The 20,241-nt window shown below is 40.5% G+C and overlaps 1 protein-coding gene across 2 annotated transcripts in view; it reads right to left on the bottom strand.

Annotated features, from left to right (window-relative positions):
• Positions 1-4,207: 4,207 nt before the first annotated feature.
• Positions 4,208-20,241, bottom strand: part of large2 (LARGE xylosyl- and glucuronyltransferase 2) — a 131,927-nt gene continuing 115,893 nt past the window's right edge. For both annotated transcript variants that reach the window (XM_055232108.1, XM_033986439.2), the window contains 2 exons: positions 18,616-18,811; positions 4,208-11,557 (listed from right to left, as the gene is read on the bottom strand). In XM_055232108.1, the coding sequence (XP_055088083.1) occupies positions 11,360-11,557; positions 18,616-18,811 (394 nt within the window). In that variant the 3' untranslated portion in view covers positions 4,208-11,359. The remainder of the gene's footprint in view (positions 11,558-18,615; positions 18,812-20,241) is intronic.

The raw sequence follows: 20,241 nt of genomic DNA, 5'->3' as shown, positions 1-20,241 counted from the left end.
GAGTTTACCTTCTCCTCAGCCTTCATCACCTCACTCCTCCCCACTGCACCTCCTCTTCATCCAACCAGTGCCCAGTCTGTCCTATTTAAACCCCCGTCACAGATGCATTGCCTCTTCAGTTCATGCAGCGCTCCACCTCCTCCCCAGCACCCCCTCGGCTCCTCATCCCTCAGCCTCACCTCGACCACCTCCAGGGTCCAGGCCTCGGGGGAAAGACATCTCCTGAACGTCATCTAACTGGCCACGCACTTCAACAAAATGTCTTCTTCTGGGGTCTGAGCTCCAAAAAGAACTCAATAAACCCTACTAATACTTTGTTTTTTTTGTCCGTCTGAGTCTTTCCAGGTTGAAATAATGTTGTTTCCTTAATAAGGTGAGACACTGCAGGTGAATATGAAAAAATCACACATTTAGACACACATAATAGTGCCTGGCAGCCTCCCTGTTAGCGTCACTACTTCCTGTCCAGTTTAATCTCTATCAGGTTTTTGCAGAGTCACACTAAAATGAATAAATATTTAAAGATGAGGGAGTGGACAGGGAGCTGTGTGTGGATGTCACTGACAATATGTTAAACACTACACAAATAAAATGAACACTTTAGCAGAAACACTTCTGTGTTTAGAAAGAGACATGTTTGTGTCTCAGTGCTAATGCTAATGCTAATTTTGAGGCATAATAAATATTAAAACAACACAAATTATTGGGTAGTCTTTATTTGAATTAACTGATTCTTCTGTAGTTTAAATAGAACAAGTTTGTTCATCATGTTACGTTTTCATGTAAAGAATGAGGTATTTTTGGTGTAAACAAATTGTCAAAATTCCAAATTTTTGGGATGAACTACAAACATTTAGAGACAAATTTGAAAGTCTTGCTTCATTTCATTGGCATATTAGATTAAAAAAAAATAAATAAATAAATAAATACAGAGGGGATTTTGGCTTTCATATTTAGTGTCTGATTAAATTAAATCTAATTGAAAACTGACTCAAACGTTCAAATTTTGCTTGTTTTTTTGGTTAAAACTTGAATTAATCAGGCTTGGAATTAAATATGAACAAATACTTGAGATCACTGAAAATCTGGTTAAGTACAAGACTGAAATGTGGCGTTTGTGGGTGCTACTTTAAGGGCTGACCCTTACGTCCCTGTTTATACTTTATAGTGACATCACGTTGGGGGTGTTCTGCCTGTATACCTATGGTGGAATGTTCAGCAGTTACCATAGTGACACAATGCACACATTAGAATAACTACTACATTTTTTTTTTTTTAAGATAGTCTGAAAGCTGAAGAAAACTAACTGTGATCAATATGAGCGTTCATGGTTCATTTAGGAGTTTGATTTTCCACTGAAACCGTTGGCTAATGCTAGCTAGCTTGTGACTGTAATGCTATTTGAGAGGGACTTGTTTAGCAGCACAAATCATCTCACCTAATGTAGTTCCAGCTCAGTCAGTTCTTTCTGGTCAGACTGTGTTAAAATGAAGCGCAAATTAAAGTCTAACTTGAGTAATAGAGCTTCAGACACTGCAGTGGCTTCAGTTAGCATCACACCCCCAGAGAATGCTGATGACACCAGCTGCAAAGTATCAATGGATAATGCATTTTGAGAAAACAGCCTCTGAAGTCACAATGTCCCATATAAATCTATGGTTGTTGATTAAATGGAATAATAAAACATCAGTGGAGATTAGATGATTGTGTTCTTTCCAAATGAAAACTTGTAAAATAGTCATATCTCTCTCTCTCTCGTTCTCTCTGTCTCTCTCTCTCTTTCGTTCTCCCTCTCTCTTTCGTTCTCCCTCTCTCGTTAAATCAAACCTGTAGGGCTGTGCAATTAATTGAATTTTGATTGAGATTCAGTCTTGTCTAATGGTCAGTGATCATCTTGGGTCGTCTGTCAGTGAAAACATGAGGTTTGGAGCCTCACAGCAGGAGGGTTCCAGGTTCAACATCAGCGCTGCCTGGGTCTTTTTGCGTGGATTTACATGTTCTCCCTGTGTCTGTGTGGAGTTTGCATGTTCTCCCTGTGTCTGTGTGGAGTTTGCATGTTCTCCCTGTGTCTTCCCACATCATCCCAAAAGATGCACAATAGGTCAAGCCCTCCACTTAAGATAATCCTGAACAAGACCAGCTCAAGATCATGGGTCCACTGCTCCTGACAGGTTTAACCCAGAGACACTGAAGGATGGGTCAAATGCAGGAGACACATTTTTCTGTGGGGACCATAAAGTGCACCTTAAAGGGCCCATATTACACCATTTTCTGACCTATGTTATAATATTGTTTGATCATCACAAACAGACCTGGAGTTGTGTTTTGTTTCATTCACACACGTTTAACACACAAACCCTGCATATTTAGGTTGAGTTCTTCTCTTAGACTAAAAACTCTGTTCCACCTCGTGATGTCATGTGGTAATACAGGAAGTGCTCCACTGTGTTTTTAAACTCTACACACCTTCACTAGAAACATTTGGATGATTTCAGCCCTAGAATTTCCAATCTCTACTGAGCTAAAAGTAAAAGGTAGCTGTTAACATGAAAACTACCACTTCATGACATCACAAGGTGGAATAGAGAATTTTGAGCTTTGGGGATGTAGACAGACTAATAATAAAGGATTACTCAAACATGTGTGAAACAAAACATAACTCCAGGTATATTTTTAAGGAGGTAACAACATTCTAACATGGTTTAAAGCTCAGAGTCCATTTTGTGTAATGACCTTTAGCCAAGTGTATGATTCACAACATATTGCACTGCACCAAAGAAAAGTAAAAGTTCTTGGTGACTTTAAGCTTCTGTTTGTTCTGGACATATTTAGACACCATTTTATTGTTTTAGTAATAATCCGTTTGTCCTGCTCGTTCACTCGGTAAATTGTTTTGTCCGTAGTTTGTGTATTTCCGGATATTCCTGAGTATTCCTGCGTTATGAAGTTGGAAGTGATTTGCATTTAAAGGGAGTGAGCTCTGGGACTCCCTCGTCCTTCTGCACAATGAGGTAATTAAAGTGAACAAAACAGACGCACTCATTTTACACATGAGGAGGCCAGGCAAAGACCAGGGCAAGTATGAGAGGATAAGGGACCAGGGGAGGACTGGGGGAGGACCAGGGGAGGACCAGAGGAGGACTAGGGGAGGACCAAAGGAGGACCAGGGGAGGACCAGGGGAGGACCGGGGGAGGACCAGAGGAGGACCAGAGGAGGACCAGGGGAGGACCAGAGGAGGACCAGGGGAGGACCAGGGGAGGACCAGGGGAGGACCAGGGGAGGACCAGGGGAGGACCAGATGAGGACCAGGGGAGGACCAGAGGAGGACCAGGGGAGGACCAGGGGAGGACTAGAGGAGGACCACAGGAGGACCAGGGGAGGACCAGGGGAGGACCAGGGGAGGACCAGGGGAGGACCAGGGGAGGACCAGAGGAGAACTAGACGAGAACTAGAGGAGGACCAGAGGAGGGCCAGGGGAGGACCAGAGGAGAACTAGACGAGAACTAGAGGACCAGAGGAGGACCAGGGGAGGACCAGAGGAGGACCAGAGGAGGACCAGGGGAGGACCAGAGGAGGACCAGAAAATAACTAGAGGAGGACCAGAGGAGGCTAGAGGGAGACCAGGGGAGGACCAGAGGAGGACTAGAGGGGGACCAGAAAATAACTAGAGGAGGACTAAAGGGAGATCAGAGGAGGACCAGAGGACTAGAGCACAACCAGAGGAAGGCTAGAGGAGGACCAGAGAAGGACTAGAGGGGGACAAGAAAAGGACGAGATGAGGATCAGAGGAAGGCTAGAGGAGGTGAGGGGGGACCAGAGGGAGACAAGAGGAGGACTAGAGGAGGACAAGAACAGGACTAGAGGGAGACAAGAGGAGGATCAGAGGACGAGAGGATGACCAGAGGAAGGCTAAAGGAAGACTAGAGGGGGGCCAGAAAAGGACTAGAGGAAGACTAGCGGGAGACCAGAGGAGTACCAGAGGAGGACTAGAAGGGGACCAGAAAAGGACTAGAAGAGAACTAGAGGAGGACCAAAGGAAAACCACTAAAAAAGGTCAGCGCAGGACTAAAAAAAAAGTCTATTTAGCATAATGCATGTTCGTTAAATGTCGCTACATGAAGTATAAGATTATAATGTCAGATTTCCACTGCGGGTTGTGTGTTGCTGTGGGATAAATCCAAAGATCAGACTCAGGTTTTTACAAAAGCCGGGTTTATTTAAAGCACTTACATAGAAAAATATGATTGATTTGAGTCAACAATAATAAATATGCCCCAGGCCCCGCCCACAACAATACAATCAATATATCCACTGTCACGGCTCACAAAGGCACTGCATCACCACAGCCAACACGAGGCCACGGGCTGCACCCACTGGGGTCTAGACCGGGAACAGGGTCTAGAGCAAGATCTGAAACAGGACCAGGGTCTGGACCAGGAACAGGATCTGGACTGGGACCAGGATCTAGACTGTGATGTGGACCAGGCAGTATCTCAATCAATATTACATAAAACACAGATCTAGACCAATACTAGGGCTTGTCCAGAGTCTAAAACAGGATTTGCGTTAAGACCAGGACCTGGGTTTAGACCAGGACCTGGGACTGCATGAAACTAGAGCCTTGACCAGAGTCAGCCTTGGACCTAGACTGAGATCTGGACTGGCATCAGGTTCTAGACTGGGACCAGATTCTATAGTCTAGACTAAGACCAGGGACCTGGATCTAGACCAGGATCTGGACTAGCATCAAGTCTAGACCAAATACGGAAATCTCAACTGGGATATGAAGCAAGTAGAGGGTCCAGACCGGACTAGGATCAGTCAGGGTTGGACCAACACCTTAAAAAAAATGTATCAGCCAGAATGAGGTCTAGACCGGGATGTGAAAATCTAGAGCCAGATCACATAGAATAAAAATCTAGACCAGTACTAGGGCTGGTCCAGAGTCTAGACTGCAATCTGAGTCAAGGATCTGAGCCACAACTAAGAGCGAGGTCTGAACCAAGATCTAGACCTAGAGTCTGGATTCTGGGCCAAAATTCGAACCAGGATCTAGACCCAGAATTTTAACCACAATCAGACTCTGGTTTAGATCTGGGTATAGCCGGGTGAGAGTTCTAAGACTAAGAACAGGATCTGGACTCTGATCTCGCCCTGTGTCACATCTGAGCCAGAGTCCAGACCAGGATCTCGCCCGGTCTGGCCTTAGTCCCAGACCTCAGTCCAGACTCTGAACCAGCAGCAGCTCATGGGGGTTCTGCGTGAGTGACGAAACATGGAGGACAATACAGTCACAAAATGAATACAATACAAAATGAATTCAAGAAAAAAATATGCTTTGAACATTTTAGCACTCAAAATTGGTACAGCAAAGACAATATAGTGGACCTCAATGGAGACATATTTTTGACCAAGATCATGACGCAATCAGGGAGGTCAAGATATTTTAAATAATGGTGAGTGCTCAGGTCAGAATATAATCATAAAACTATATATGCTATACAGTTTTCAGTGTAGACTCCCAAAATATAAAGTGTTTTTTTCTGTCTGTTTATGTCACGTTAAAGATGCTGTACCTGATTTTGGGCATTTTTGAGTTTTGAAAAATGGGAAAAACCAAACTAGCTTTTCCTCGCTTTCCAAATGCATTCCTAATTATTCACTGTGAAATGTCTATAAGCACTTTTCATAACTTTCAGAGACCAGAACGGAGTTTTGCTGTCACAATAATGCCCACAACAATTAGCATGCTAACATCAACCTTCCTGATTTTTGGACAATCAAAACAATTTGATGCAGACAGCACACAGCTGACTTATTTTGACCTGAAGAACTGTTTATACAATATATCTGTACTGGGCATAGACTGTATATATAAATGGACGTAGCTAAAATGCTAGCTGCCGCGTTTCAAATAGGAAATGGTCAAGGGGGCGCTTCTGGCTCCATTGACTCTGGCTCCAATTTACTTTACATAAAAAACTGTCACCGCTCTGTCTAACTGCTGCAGTGAGTCTTGTCATTTTGGTCTCAAAAACTTCGTATTGACCTGCCCTATATGATCCTGGTGTTTTTATTTTGCTGTTGTGTCAGTAAATTAAGATATGAACATTAATAACAGACAAATTAGGCTCCTTCTTTCCCTAAAATTGCACCCACTAGCGTTAGCAACAGGTTTGATTGACAGCGTTGCTAAGCGCCGACTCCACACTCGGACGGAATTCCAAGTATGGAACTCGGCTCTAAATTGGCCCCTATAACTGCTTCATTTGACTGGAGCCAAACGCTAAGGGTGACGTCACACTCACTCAGTCCACTTCTTTACACTGTCTGTGGTGCTGGGGCAGGATACATTTTGCTCAAATACATGGACAAAAATCAGGTACTGCCTCTTTACCCTTATTTTATCAATCACAAAGTTTGATGAAGTGGCTCACATAGAGGAATAGTGATCTGTTAGACAAAGTGATGAAAGTCAATAGGCCTTTCATTGTTTGGTCATGGACTCACTACTCGTGAATAATTGTGAAACAATGACATCATGACATCCCTCTGACACTCTATGCCTCTGAACATTTTGGAATATTTTTCATCTTTTCATTGGATAAATACTGGAGCAGATTTGGTGCAGTGGCTCAGACGCTTCAGTGTGGTCTGGACTAAACATGTGAGTTTGCATCTCAATGTGTCGTTACCCAAACGCTTTGAAGCTTCCTCAAATGAATTTTTAAAAACGAAAAGGATTAAATGAGGGCCCAAAATAAACAATTAACATGCAAAACACCAAACGCCTGTCAGTACACAATCAAATATAAAGTGTGTATTTGGTCTGCAGCAGTAGTATTTGCACCAGTGAAATATATCTCTCAATATATATGCTTTGCTATCCATACATAAACAGTTATATCCTTTATTTCTCTTTAAAGGGCCCATATTATATTATTTTCTGATCTATGTTATACTGTTGTTCCTCATCACAAACAAACCTGGAGTGGTGTTTTGTTTCATTCAAATGCTTAACACACAAACCCTGTATATTTAGGCTGTGTTCTTCTCTCAAATTGAAAACACTTCCACCTTGTGATGTCATGTGGTGATACAGGAAGAGCTCCAGTGTGCTTTTAAACTCCATACACCTTCACTAGAATCATTTGGATGATTTCAGCCCTGGAATTGCCAATCTTTACTGAACTAAAGGTCAACTAAAGGTAGCCGTTAACTTGAAAACTACCGCTTCATGACATCACAAGGTGGAACAGGGCATTTTGACAAACTAATAATAAAGGATTACACAAACGTGTGTGAATGAAACAAAACACAAATCCAGCTATATTTTTTATGAGGTAACAACATTCTAACAGCATAAAGCTCACAAGAGTCAGTTTTGCATAATATAGGACCATTAATCAATTAATGTAATGTTGATTAGTTTGTTGTGATCAGTATAATTGGTATAAATGTTTGCAACAATAAAAACTGTACATATGACTTTGATTAAAATAATATGTCAGTCAACTACAACTACTAGCCAAAGAGTTTTGCATATTTGTCAGTCAGCTGAAACAATTATTGTATGCCAATTAAAATTGCAATTTGTGAGATTTTTAAGAACGGCTTTAGAGCTACATAGATGCATAAAAAAAAAACAAAAAAAAAAAACAAAAAAAAAACAGGCCTATGCGTAGTGGAGTTAGAAAAAAAAAACAATTGATATTGTTCTCCTCAAAATAAGGTAAAAACATGTATACATTCACATTCAGATTTGTAGTAGTTGTATCAGTAGTTGTATCTCTAAATACTTTTACTTGTACTTGATCACAATATATTGGTGAGCCTATATGCTACAATTTCTTAATTTTGACAAATGAAAAACACTTTGTGTTCCTTACATTAAAATTTGCTTTAACTCCAATTCTTTGGAAATATCAGAGATTTCACATTAGTTTAAGTTCATCTGCACAATTAGCAACATTTGTCATTTTTACCCTAACACGATTTCCTTGAGTACTTTTAAAGTAACTGTACTCTCAAGCTACTAAACTATTATCTGAACAACTCAAGTCAACATGAATATTCTGAAACCAGGTCCGTTTACCCCTTGTGAGCGGTGTCCAGTGTACAGAGGTGTGTCCAGTGATTAGACAAAAAATACATAAAAAGTACATAAAAAAATAAAACATACAAGTCCCGGCCCATAGAGGGGTTTGGTCAGGTGAGCCAGTACACACACACACACACACACACACACACACACCCCAGCACGCACAAACACAAACACACACACACAGATGAGGGAGACATGAGCAGATGGACCCCCCCCCCCATCCCCCCCGTGGTACAGTCCAGTTTGGCACAGTACAGTTTGAAAAACATTTAAACAATTTACCATAAAGCCTGGTTTGGTCTTTTAAGAAAAATGACACTTGTTAAAAAAATAAAAATAAATACAATAAAATAAAAATTAAAATAATTCAATTAACTTTTAATATAACTGAACTACAAAAGACCAAAGAAAAAGATTCATTTTAAATGTGTTCTTAAAAATACATTATGTAAATTTTCTGATTGCCTTCAAGGAAATGTTACTGCTTTGACTGCAAAGTTCCACAGTATGGCATTAAACGTATCTATATCCATGAAGACAAGCAGGTAACACCATCAAGCCAAGTTACAGTTCAGATCTGTGGAGAAGTAACCAGCTCATAGTAACAATGTATGTTTTTCAAGGTATTTTTGAGTAATAAAAGTACTTCTAACTCATTAATTGCAATATGTAATGTAATAATATGTAAATGTCTAATGTGATATTGTGGAACATTGCTGGCAAAGCAATAACATCTCCATGGAGACAAACAGAAAAGTTACATGGTGCACCTTTAAAGCAACTAAAAATCATGAAAATGTTGTTTCTAAAAACATAACATTTTTAAAAATAATCTTGGAAGTATATGCCCCAAGTCCACATGAGCATAAATGAATATTACATTTAAAACTAATTATGCAGCCATTAACATTGGCATTTGAGAAGCAGAGAAATGTGCTTTTGTATGTAAAAAAAAGCTGCAGGGACTGAGGCAGAGGTTTTGTTTGGAGAGTGCGTTTAGTAGGTCCCAATGTGTAAAACTTGTAATTATATTTTGGCATTTTCTATAAAGACAGAGGCTAGACAGAAAATTGCTGCTAATAATGTAATGTCTGAAACACGCAGCGACTCCAAAAAAACACAAGCACTTTCCGTCCTTCCCTTCATTTGGGACCATTATGTGTTTGTGCGATTGCATCTGTATATAATTGAATTCTAACCATTTACAAACTCTGCTTAACACAGAAAATTAATTAGTAATTACATCTGATTAGTCTAGATGGAGTTGTCAGGTTTCTACATGTTTGCACTTGTTTCAATTTATTTCCAATTGGAATAAAAATATTTTCTAATTTCTCTTAACAAAAATATAACAGAATAAAATACAACAGAAGCATTCTTTAGTCTCCTGTGGTGCCATTTTGAGGACTATTAACAAGATACAATATTTTGTTTTGAATTAATTGCTATGGCAACGTCATTCTGAAACCTATGGATATGAGCTTTTATGATGCAGATTCAGAAAGATCCAAACCAGCACTATTGTTTTTCAAACCGTGTCGGACCAAACTGGACAAGGTCTTGTTGCTAGGACGACGTCTCTGTAGTGCAAATGTAAACAGCAGATGTATTCTAAGCACATACTTTAACCATAGACTGTGTACATAAATGGACAAAGCTATCCCGCTAGCTGCTGCGTTCCAAATGAGAAGTGAGCATGAGGGCAAAGTGTTTTTTTTTTTTTTAACTCTCTTTGCAATTTACTTTCTATTGAAAAATCAGTTACCATCTCTCTGTAACTACTGCTGTCAGGCTTATCATTTTGGTCTTAAAATGATTGCATTAACCCGCTCTACGTGATCCTGCTGTTTTCATTTCACCATTTTATCCGTAAATCAAAAAATGGACATTAATAACAGACTAAAAAGGCGCCTTCTTTCCCCGAGGTTGCTCCTGCTAACCTTAGAAATAGTAGTAGAATGACGGCTATCACGGCTTGTTGTTAAGCGAGCCAAACCAGCGGGTGTGGGGTGTGTACCTTCAACAACCTCACCACTGATTGGCTCTTGGATTGCGTACCCGGATTTCCAAATATCGGGCCCGTTTGCAGATTAGTCGCTATAACTGCTAGCCACTGCTACTCCCTCAGTCCACTTCTATATACAGTCTATGATTTTAACACACTTTAACCAACGCTACTCCGAATTCAACAAACAATTTCACTCTACGACACAACCAAACCGACACAACCGGACCCTCACAACCTGACTGTCCATTCTTCATTGGTTTACATAGAAATAAAAACATGTTAAATATCTTCCCCGGTGATAAGGCTTTATCCCTCTGTTATGTGAAGTTCCATAACTACAGGAGAGGCCGTGGAGCAGCCCTGATTGTCGAGAAGAATCCTCCATAAAGCTAGAGTCCCAAATGTGAGCGCCCCCTAGTGTCCTGTGCCGAACAAGAGCACAACCTAGTGTCCTGTGCCACACGACAGCGCCCTCTGGAGTCTGCATTTGTCTTGTGTCCCATTGGAAAAGTTGCACTCGGCTTGTGGCAGTCCCAGTACTTTCCATCGTGCTAAAAGCGGCTAATTTAGCGACTTAGCTGCAAAATTGTAATATCTACACGAGTTAAAATGACGTATCAATTAGAGAAGTTTTGGTTAGTTTCAATGCTTCTTTCTTTTCTAGTATATTATGGATTTTTTTGTGTCTGATTTCAAATGTAATTTTCTTACTATAATCTGAAAATGTTTTTGATTGAAAAAAATAATAAAAACATATTGAAACTCATCTGAAACAACTTGAAAATTGATGTCACTTCCAGGTCTAACCAGAAACTTTAAAGTTGATTTTAGATCTGTTTTTGTTACTTATTCATCAAACAAGAGACAATTACCTTTCAAAGTCATATTTTAACCACAAACTGCATCAAATACGTAAATAATGTAGTAATAATCTATATATACTTCTCTTATCTCACCAACTGCTGGTCACTGCTAACGCTCCTTTGTGCACTTTCTGCCACAGTTATAACCATAGATCCATGCTGACAGCCTTGTTGGCTTTAAACGACTGCAATTTCTCTTTAATGTGAGGTGTGTTGTCACTAAAAAAGAGAAAATTGACCTGGAAGTGACATCACACTTAACTCTATAGACCCAGTATTGAAAATAACTCAAAACTCCTCAGCCAAAGTAAGAATAATTACTTTGGCTGACTCCTTTTATCTCATGTAGACATATATTTTGCAGTGTTTGAGGTCGGGTCCTCTCAAATGCTCCTGTGGGCTGTGAGGTACTTGAGCGCCGCAGAGCCGTACTTTCGGGACAGGTCCTGGTGGAACTCGTCCTTCAGGGTGGAGAGGCAGTGTCTGTACCCGGGACTGGACCTGAACTTGGAGATGTCAAAGCTCGGCGCGTGGGGCATGTGGATCATGAAAGCATTAGGCAGCACCGTCAGCTCGTACTCCTGAAGAAACAAACATAACAGGGAAAACTGTTAAAAACTATTTTAAATGTACTATATTGCACAAAATGGATCCTTGTGAGTATTAAGCCATGTTATAATGCTGTTACTAGGGATGGGATAGGATTTATCAATACTACTACTCAATCTGGCCTTTTAATGATACTCTTATTGGTACTTTTACAGCTAAAATAATAGTAAAAAATTTAGATTTAACATGATTAATTTCTCTACCCCACATCACAATGTGGAACAGTGTTTTCTGTATGAAACACAAAACAAAACACAACTCCAGGTATGTTTGCGATGAGGAAGCAACATTAAAATATATCAGAAAGTAATATGGGCCCTTTAAAAGCATATCTTTCTGGTCAAAAATGCCTAAATCTAAATTTGTGCTGCCTTCAGTGGCCTCCGAAATTTCAAGTAGTATGTGACATCACACAGGACTGCCCTGATTACAGACAGGTGCTTCTGATTACAAACATGTGGCTGCAGGGGCGGAGTTTGCAGTGTGGATACCAATCACACTGTTCATTATACCTTGAGACCCCGCCCCTCCTCCCCTCTCAGTCTTTTCTTTAGTCCTACAAGGCCCAGTTTAGCAGCTCTAATTGAAATGTGGTTGTTGGCGAAGTTTCGGTTTGTAATCCCACTTTAAAAAGGAGGCATCTTACTTCTGTGCTGTATTAACTGCTAATACATTATATATTTAGATCACCATGTTGCCTTTAATTGTTTTGAAAATGCTATATTCTCCAAAAACGTAAAAAAAATACTCAAAAGTTACCCCCCCCTTCAGAGTTTAATCACATTTCAATCAGCGAACGTTCCGCCAATGAAACTACTGCACATCGCATCAGGTTTGTCACGTTGTTGTGTACAGTTTTGTATCATGCATTTGTATATTTATGGAGGATTTCTGTGTGGGAGCATGGGTGATGTAAGCTTGTGGGTGGAGCATAGCACAGGATATTAGAGCTAACTGTTAGGAGGGTTTGAATAGAGCCCGGGAGAGATTGCTAAATTATTCAAACATGCCTGGATGACAACTAAAACCACTTCAGGGATGTTTTTGATGAGGGAACAACATTATAAAATGGTAGAAAGCTCCAAAAAGTTGTTGTTGTTTTTTCAGAATGCCCCCTCTTTAATATGTCTCTTTATCACAAAGAATACGTTTTGTGTTGACGATCTCCAGAGGCAGGAGACGGGAAGTTTAAGGCAAGAGTTTATTTCCCATCTGCACAGGACCTGGAGACATGAACTGAACACACTGTGCTTTATTGTCCAATCAGACATTCATTTGGTCAGACCATTTCAAGTGTCAGTCAAAGGGAAGAAAAAATGTGATAATCTAACAAAAACAAAGTCCCCCAATGTCACTGTTACTGATATTACCAATACATGGCCAATCCCTAGTTTAAAAGCATAATATATTGCATTAGTTAAAGAGCGCATATTACACTATTTTCTGATTTATGTTATAATGTTGTTTCCTCATCACAAATAGACCTGGAGTTGTGTTTTGTTTCATTCACACATGTAAAACACACAAACCTTGTGAAAATGGAAAGCAAAACGCTCTATTCCACTTTGTGATGTCATGCAGTAACACAGTAAATGCTCCACTGTGTTTTTAAACTCCATACACCTTAACTAGAATAATTTAGATCATTTCAGCCCTGGAATTGCCAACCTCTATTGAACAAAAGGTAAAAAGTAACTGTTAACTTGAAAACTACTGCTTCAAGACATCATAAGGTGGAACAGAGCATTTTAAGCTTTGGAGATGTAGACAGACAGGAAGGAATAGCAACACAACAAAACACAACTCCGGGTACATTTTTGAGGAGGTAACAGTATTTCAACATGGCTAAAATCTCACAAGAGTCAATTTTGCGTAATATAGGACCTTTAAAGAAACTATATACCTGCTCTTTAACAGTTTTAAAACATGTACTATAGTCACAACTGAATCTGTGTTGCCGGAGCTTTAACCTGCAGATAGAGACACATGCACGTTCTTCTCATTCTCAGTATCAAATTAAGACCAGAGAGAGTCATTTAAGGTTTCATTAAAACTAGCAATCCAAATGAGAGACTCAAATATCTTGAGAACCAGAACACCAAATTATAACTTAAAGAACTTGACCATCATGTGCAGTGTTTTTGATTTGAAAAAATCCTAATCCTAATCCTAACTCAGTCCATTTCTCTCCTGAATTCACACTTTCAGTCTTGCCTCTGTGATAATGTGAGCTGTTGGTGGAGCTATATTTCCTTTTATGGGCTGGTTCCTGTCATACTGACGTGAGGCGGAGGTGTCATCCAAGGTCCTAGAGCGATTCTCACGTTTCACTTTTTAAACTCATGATCACGCTGTCACAGTCAGGAGTCATTTCAAGGTCCTGTATTTCGCAAAATTTAAGCTTTTAGCCATGTTATAATACTCTTACCTCCTCAAAAATATACATGGAGTTGAGTTTTGTTTAATTTACACATGTTTGAGTAATCTTTTATTATTAGTCTGTCTACATCTCCAAAGATCAAAATGCTCTGTTTCACCTTGTGATGTCATGGAGTGATACTTTTCAAGTTAACAGCAACACCTTTTACCTTTAGTTCAGTAGAGATTTCTGTAGAATCAACGATGGAAGCACCAACCTCTTGTGTGCCTCAGGTAAAAAAGTGGTATATTTAGTTCTGATATGAGGATATTGAGAGGAGGTGTCTTGTGTCTTGTGCATTATTTGATGTTCTTTCTGGCATTAAAAAAGAAAGTGGAAAGCAAATCTGGCAACTATCTCATTATGTGTGTTTGTTATCACCAGGGACGGCTCCAGGTTTTCTTGAATTGGGATGGCATCAAAAGACTAAAACACTTTACTTTTATGTTATTTAATAGGCTGTAAAATATAGGCATAATATGAATGATTGACAGGTCTGCACTGTGCGGCGAGGAGCTGAGGAAAGGGACCCCTGCTCAAATGCTGCTGTTAAAAAAGCGTTTAAGTGCCTAAATAAGCAATCTGAAACACAAGATTGGATTTACGAACAAACAGGATTATGTTTAGAAACTGAACATATAATCAAATCAGTTAAAGGAAAGTATTTTAGTGGGGCTTGAGAAGACTTTTAAGAGGTCTGATGTCGTCCCTGGTTACCACCTTGGTGTTGTGTGTTCGACTCTCAATCTCGACTGTTTGATGAATGTCTCTCCCTTCTTGCCCCCCATTCCACACAGCTGTCCCGTCCAATAATGCATTCAGCCCAGAAAACCTCAAAAACAACTCCTAATTCTCTCTATAACCCACCCAACTCAAACCTGTTAAATATTCTTTGAATATTTGAATCTTAAATTTTGACTGATGGAAAATTCCTCTTGCATAAAGTAAATATCGTCTTCTTGGTTTAATTAAAACTTCAATTTCTTCACTTGACAAGACACATGAAGTTTTCACTGAGGAAAAAAAAAAAAACACATGAGGGAATTGAACTTTTTGGTGTAATTCTACCACAACATTATGTAAATGTGCAGTCATGGTTATCTGAGCCTAACACCCAGACCACAGAGCACCAGGTCTGTGCTGCTGTTTCACTAACAGGACACAGACGGCTGAGCTTGTGTTTGAAGGGAACAACTCTGCTTGTGTGAAAGCAGAGCTTTAGGGCAGATATACACTGCTCCAGACGGCTAAAACTGTGGCTAGGTTCATATTACGTGTGGGAATGCTAGTTATCCACTGCTTGTTTCTTGTGTGTTGGTTAAAGACCTACTGTGCTTGTGTCTGTTATATACAGTGGTCCCTGGTTTATCGCGGGGGTTACGTTCTAAAAATAACCCGCAATAGGCAAAATCCACAAAGTAGTGGGCTTTATTTTATATTATTATATATGTTTTAAGGCTGTAAAACCCCTCACCACACACTTTATACGCTTTTTTCAGACAGGCATTAACATTTTCTCACATTTCTCTTTCTCAAAGTTTAAACCTTCATAGGTGCCTTTGTTGGTGCAGAATGTTTCCTCGACATTGTGGGTTTTGTCGGGGAGAAAATTTGCAAATATAAAAATGTAGAACACAATGCGCATTCATACGCTGTAAAAAAAAAAGCATGCAAAATTGCACAAAAAAAATCCACAAAACAACAAGGCCACGAAAGGTGAACCGCGATATAGTGAGGGACAACTGTAGTTATAATCTATGACACTCATAGATCATTATGTTACAATTTACACATTTTAAATCGCAATATTAATCTAAAATGGCTTAATAAAACAAATAAGTCCGCTGATTTCTTTAGAAAACTATGGTGCCCAGTGGGAGTTGTCCTTGCCGTAAACATCATCACAACAAAGCTCCGCATGCTGTCGGTCCCTGCTGTGGATAACTGCAGGTAAGGTTTTTTTTTTGTGATGCTGCTGAATTCTACATGTATCACTGATTAAGAAAATGAAATTGGAGAATAAAGTAGGTACGTCACAGTGAGCTTGTGAAAATGAGGGTAGATCGGAGGAAAGACATCTTGAATACAGAATAAAGAATATTCAAACATGAATCACTCCAAAAACAACTTCAGAGGGTAAATGAATCAACTATAACAAGGTTAAAAACTCTGAAAAGTCCATTTTGCAGAATAGATCCGCTTTAATGTGTTTATTATTGACTAATGACTTTCTGCTGGTTAATTCAACAATGTTGTGAAGCCTGTGAGGAGCTTGTTGATTTTGGGCTTTACAAAAATACATTGAACTACATTGCATTGTTTATCTGGAGACTGATCTTAACTTTAACCATAATGAATACTGCTTATATCCTTAATAAATGAACAGACATCTGAAACTTAAACCATTCTGTTGATCTAATACTGCTCTGTAGATTTCAATCCCCACAGTCCTATCCTAGTCCTTCTTTAGTCCAGGTCTAGTCCAGGTCTAGTCCAGGTCTAGTCCAGGTCTAGTCCAGGTCTAGTCCCGGTCTAGTCCCGGTCTAGTCCCGGTCTAGTCCCGGTCTAGTCCCGGTCTAGTCCCGGTCTAGTCCCGGTCTAGTGCCGGTCTAGTGCCGGTCTAGTGCCGGTCTAGTGCCGGTCTAGTGCCGGTCTAGTGCCGGTCTAGTGCCGGTCTAGTGCCGGTCTAGTGCCGGTCTAGTGCCTGGTTAGCCCCGGTTTAGTCCAGGTTAACCCAGGTGTAGCCCAGATTTAGGTTAGCTTTAGCCCAGGTTTACCCCAGGTTTAGTCACAGTTTGGTCCAGGTTTATGCCAGGTTTATCCCAGGTTTATCCCAGGTTTAGCCCAGGTTTAGCCCAGGTTTAGCCCAGGTTTAGCCCAGGTTTAGCCCAGGTTTAGCCCAGGTTTAGCCCGAGTTTAGCCCGAGTTTAGCCCGAGTTTGGTCCAGGTTTAGCCCAGGTTTAGTCCCGGTTTTGATAAGTGAGATTCATTAGTCATGTTGGTAGCAGTAAATTGCACTTACTTCATGATTAAGACTTCCTAATCAACAGAGACTCGTTCTGAACACTTGAACTTTTGTGCAATTAACATTTTAAATCAAAATTACAGAAGAAGTGTTTTAATACATGCAAATTCGAAAACATCCAGAGCTTTAGGCACCAGAGGCTCATTTAGCAGCTGTTTGTGTCTAACGCATTGAGTTATGATGTTCCGACTCGAATGTGACGGGAAATGTATTTACAATCAATCAAACGACCTGCACCGATCCTACACTTCAATCTTCCACTGAATGAATTCTGAATTATTAAAGGCATATTTCAGAGTAAGAATGCAAAGACTGAGTTTCAACTGTCGGATTGTGTCAAGGCTGTAAACTATAAAATGCTGTTCTAGACGCAAGACAAAGATGGAAATGTAACAATCTTATTCCTTCAGTGTGTCGGCAAATTTTTCACACAAACACGATTATGGTCAGATCAAGATTGATATCAGACATGTCTAAACTGATCTCGAAATCGAAAAAACAAAAAACAAAACCCTCAAAAATCTCAAATCAAATTCAACCATTTTAGATCATTCTTTCTAAAATGTATGGTATCACATCTCAGAGAAGTCTATAAGGTAAACACAAGTCATTTTAAAGCTGCATTGTGTAACGTTTCTGATTGATGGGCCATAACCTGCTTGTCTTGATGGAGATTTTTTTCTTTCTTTTTTACCTTTTGGATATTTCATGGTAAATCACAATTTCTAGAAACTGAAAACTGTCCGTCTGTGTCTCCTCTGGTACCTGTGTGTCTAAACCCATGATATGTGGCACTTTGTCCCAGCCGAAGCCTGAGAAGCAGAGGTCAGTCTCTACTTACGGCAAGTCCATATTTAGTCCAAGTGTAGTCCAGGTTTAGCCCAGGTTTAGCCCAGGTTTAGCCCAGGTTTAGCCCAGGTTTAGCCCAGGTTTAGCCCAGGTTTAGCCCAGGTTTAGCCCAGGTTTAGCCCAGATTACTGTAACTGATTTGGCACCTGTGCATCTAGCTCCATTATGTGTGACACTTTCTTCCAGCCGAAGTGGACAAAGCGCTGGTCAGTCTGGACTCGCAACCAGTCCAGGTTTAGTCCAGGTTTAGTCCAGGTTTAGTCCAGGTTTAGTCCAGGTTTAGTCCAGGTTTAGTCCAGGTTTAGTCCAGGTTTAGTCCCAGGTTTAGTCCCAGGTTTAGTCCCAGGTTTAGTCCCAGGTCCCAGGTTCAGTCCCTGGTTCAGTCCCTGGTTCAGTCCCTGGTTCAGTCCCTGGTTCAGTCCCTGGTTCAGTCCCTGGTTCAGTCTCTGGTTCAGTCCCTGGTTCAGTCCCTGGTTCAGTCCCTGGTTCAGTCCCTGGTTCAGTCCCTGGTTCAGTCTCTGGTTCAGTCTCTGGTTCAGTCTCTGGTTCAGTCTCTGGTTCAGTCTCTGGTTCAGTCTCTGGTTCAGTCTCTGGTTCAGTCTCTGGTTCAGTCTCTGGTTCAGTCCCTGGTTTAGCCCAGGTTCAGTCCAGGTTCAGTCCAGGTTCAGTCCAGGTTCAGTCCAGGTTCAGTCCAGGTTCAGTCCAGGTTCAGTCCAGATAACTAACTCTTTTGGTACCTGTGCGTCTAGCTCCATGATGTGTGAGACTTTGTTCCAGCCGAACCCTACAAAGCGCTGGTCGTACTCAGGGCAGTCTCTCCTCACGACCACGTACGGCTCGAAGTCGGCTTCCCACTCCACCCGGTACGGCGTGGTCGCTGTCCGCCATTTTGCGTAGTTCGTAGGAGCGTGACCCTTGGGCCACACATGATACCTGCAGAGAGAGAGGATTAAAGATTAGAGGGGCTGCAGCTGACTTTTTCATGTAATAAAGTAAAATGAGTTTCTCTGTATACAATTTAAAAATGTAATTACAAATGCAATTAATTTGATTTGTTCATTAGTACACAGTGGTAAAAGTTTGTAATCACATTGGGGTCTACATGTTCGTGAGTTCCTCAAACATTTCCAGACTGTTGGATTGAAGGGATGGACCAATTCCGTGGCCACCATGATCACCACATATCACGCCTCTTCTTTCTATGGGGCTGTTAAAGATATCGTGTATGGAACAAAGATACGGGACATTACTGAATTAAAGCAAAAGATACAGATGTGATTGCAACCATTGATGAGGCTCTGCTACAGCGAAAGTGGAAAGAAATCCAGTCTCGTCTTGATGTGCTTTGTACGACTAATGATGCCCATATAGAGGTGTATTAAATGAGGTAAAAACTTTGGAAACCACTGAGTACAAGAGAACAAGTCTGATTAAGATATCTTATCAATTGCCTTTGTAATACATTTTTTTTTTTTATTGTAAAAAGACTTTATGGGCACCCTGTATTGTAAAAGCAGCTCTCAGCATTAAAATGAAACCACTGGGTGCTGTCTGCCACTGATTATAAAGCATTTTTATCCTGCGCAAACAAGGAAGTAAAGGGAGGGAAAGTGAATGTATGGTACAGAGGAAGGTCTGAGGAGGTCTAGAGGAAGCCCAAAGACAAGATTTATGTATACAATGAAATGGGACATGGAGCGCTGGCATAAACAAAGATTATCCACTTTCTAAATTACAATAAACATTATATAATGGTCCATTTTGTCCCAAAGTCACTCCTCTCGTTTGTAGTGTTGTTTTCATAGAGGTAATGCGCTCATTTGTCCTCGTCCACAACCTGAGCTCCACCATTTTGAAAATTATTTGTGTTTTTTGCCAAGTGAGCTGCTATTACTGGTAATGTTTTCAAGATGACAGAACACCAATGCTCTTACAAGTTTAATCTGAAAATGGAACCAGAAGCACCATTTGAATTTTAACCACTTTAGCAGACGTACACTCCAACATTCTGCACTGCACAGATGGTATAAATTAAACTGCATTCTTCTGGCGCTATGGAGCTGGGTTCTGATTTATGCCCAGATTATTTATCGCTTTTATTTCGTGCATTATGGGTAGTATGTGAGTGGTTTAGTGGTGATGTATAGCTTGGGTAAGATTGTAAACCAAAGGCCAGACCAAGGTGTTAACCCTGCATTGAAGAGGCTGAAATATTTCCTGAAAAGCTTTAGAATGATCTTGAGCTGTATCAGAACAAGTATAAGACACATAGACTAGTACACACCCATGGACCACTATGGAACCTACCTGGCCCACTGAGGGATTACACAGATATAAGGCCCCATGGGAATAGAAAAGAAAGT

The sequence above is a fragment of the Periophthalmus magnuspinnatus genome, chromosome 3 (genome assembly GCF_009829125.3).
Source record: "Periophthalmus magnuspinnatus isolate fPerMag1 chromosome 3, fPerMag1.2.pri, whole genome shotgun sequence".
NCBI classification, from domain to species: Eukaryota; Metazoa; Chordata; class Actinopteri; order Gobiiformes; family Gobiidae; genus Periophthalmus; species Periophthalmus magnuspinnatus.
This window is presented reverse-complemented; position numbering and strand designations above follow the sequence as displayed.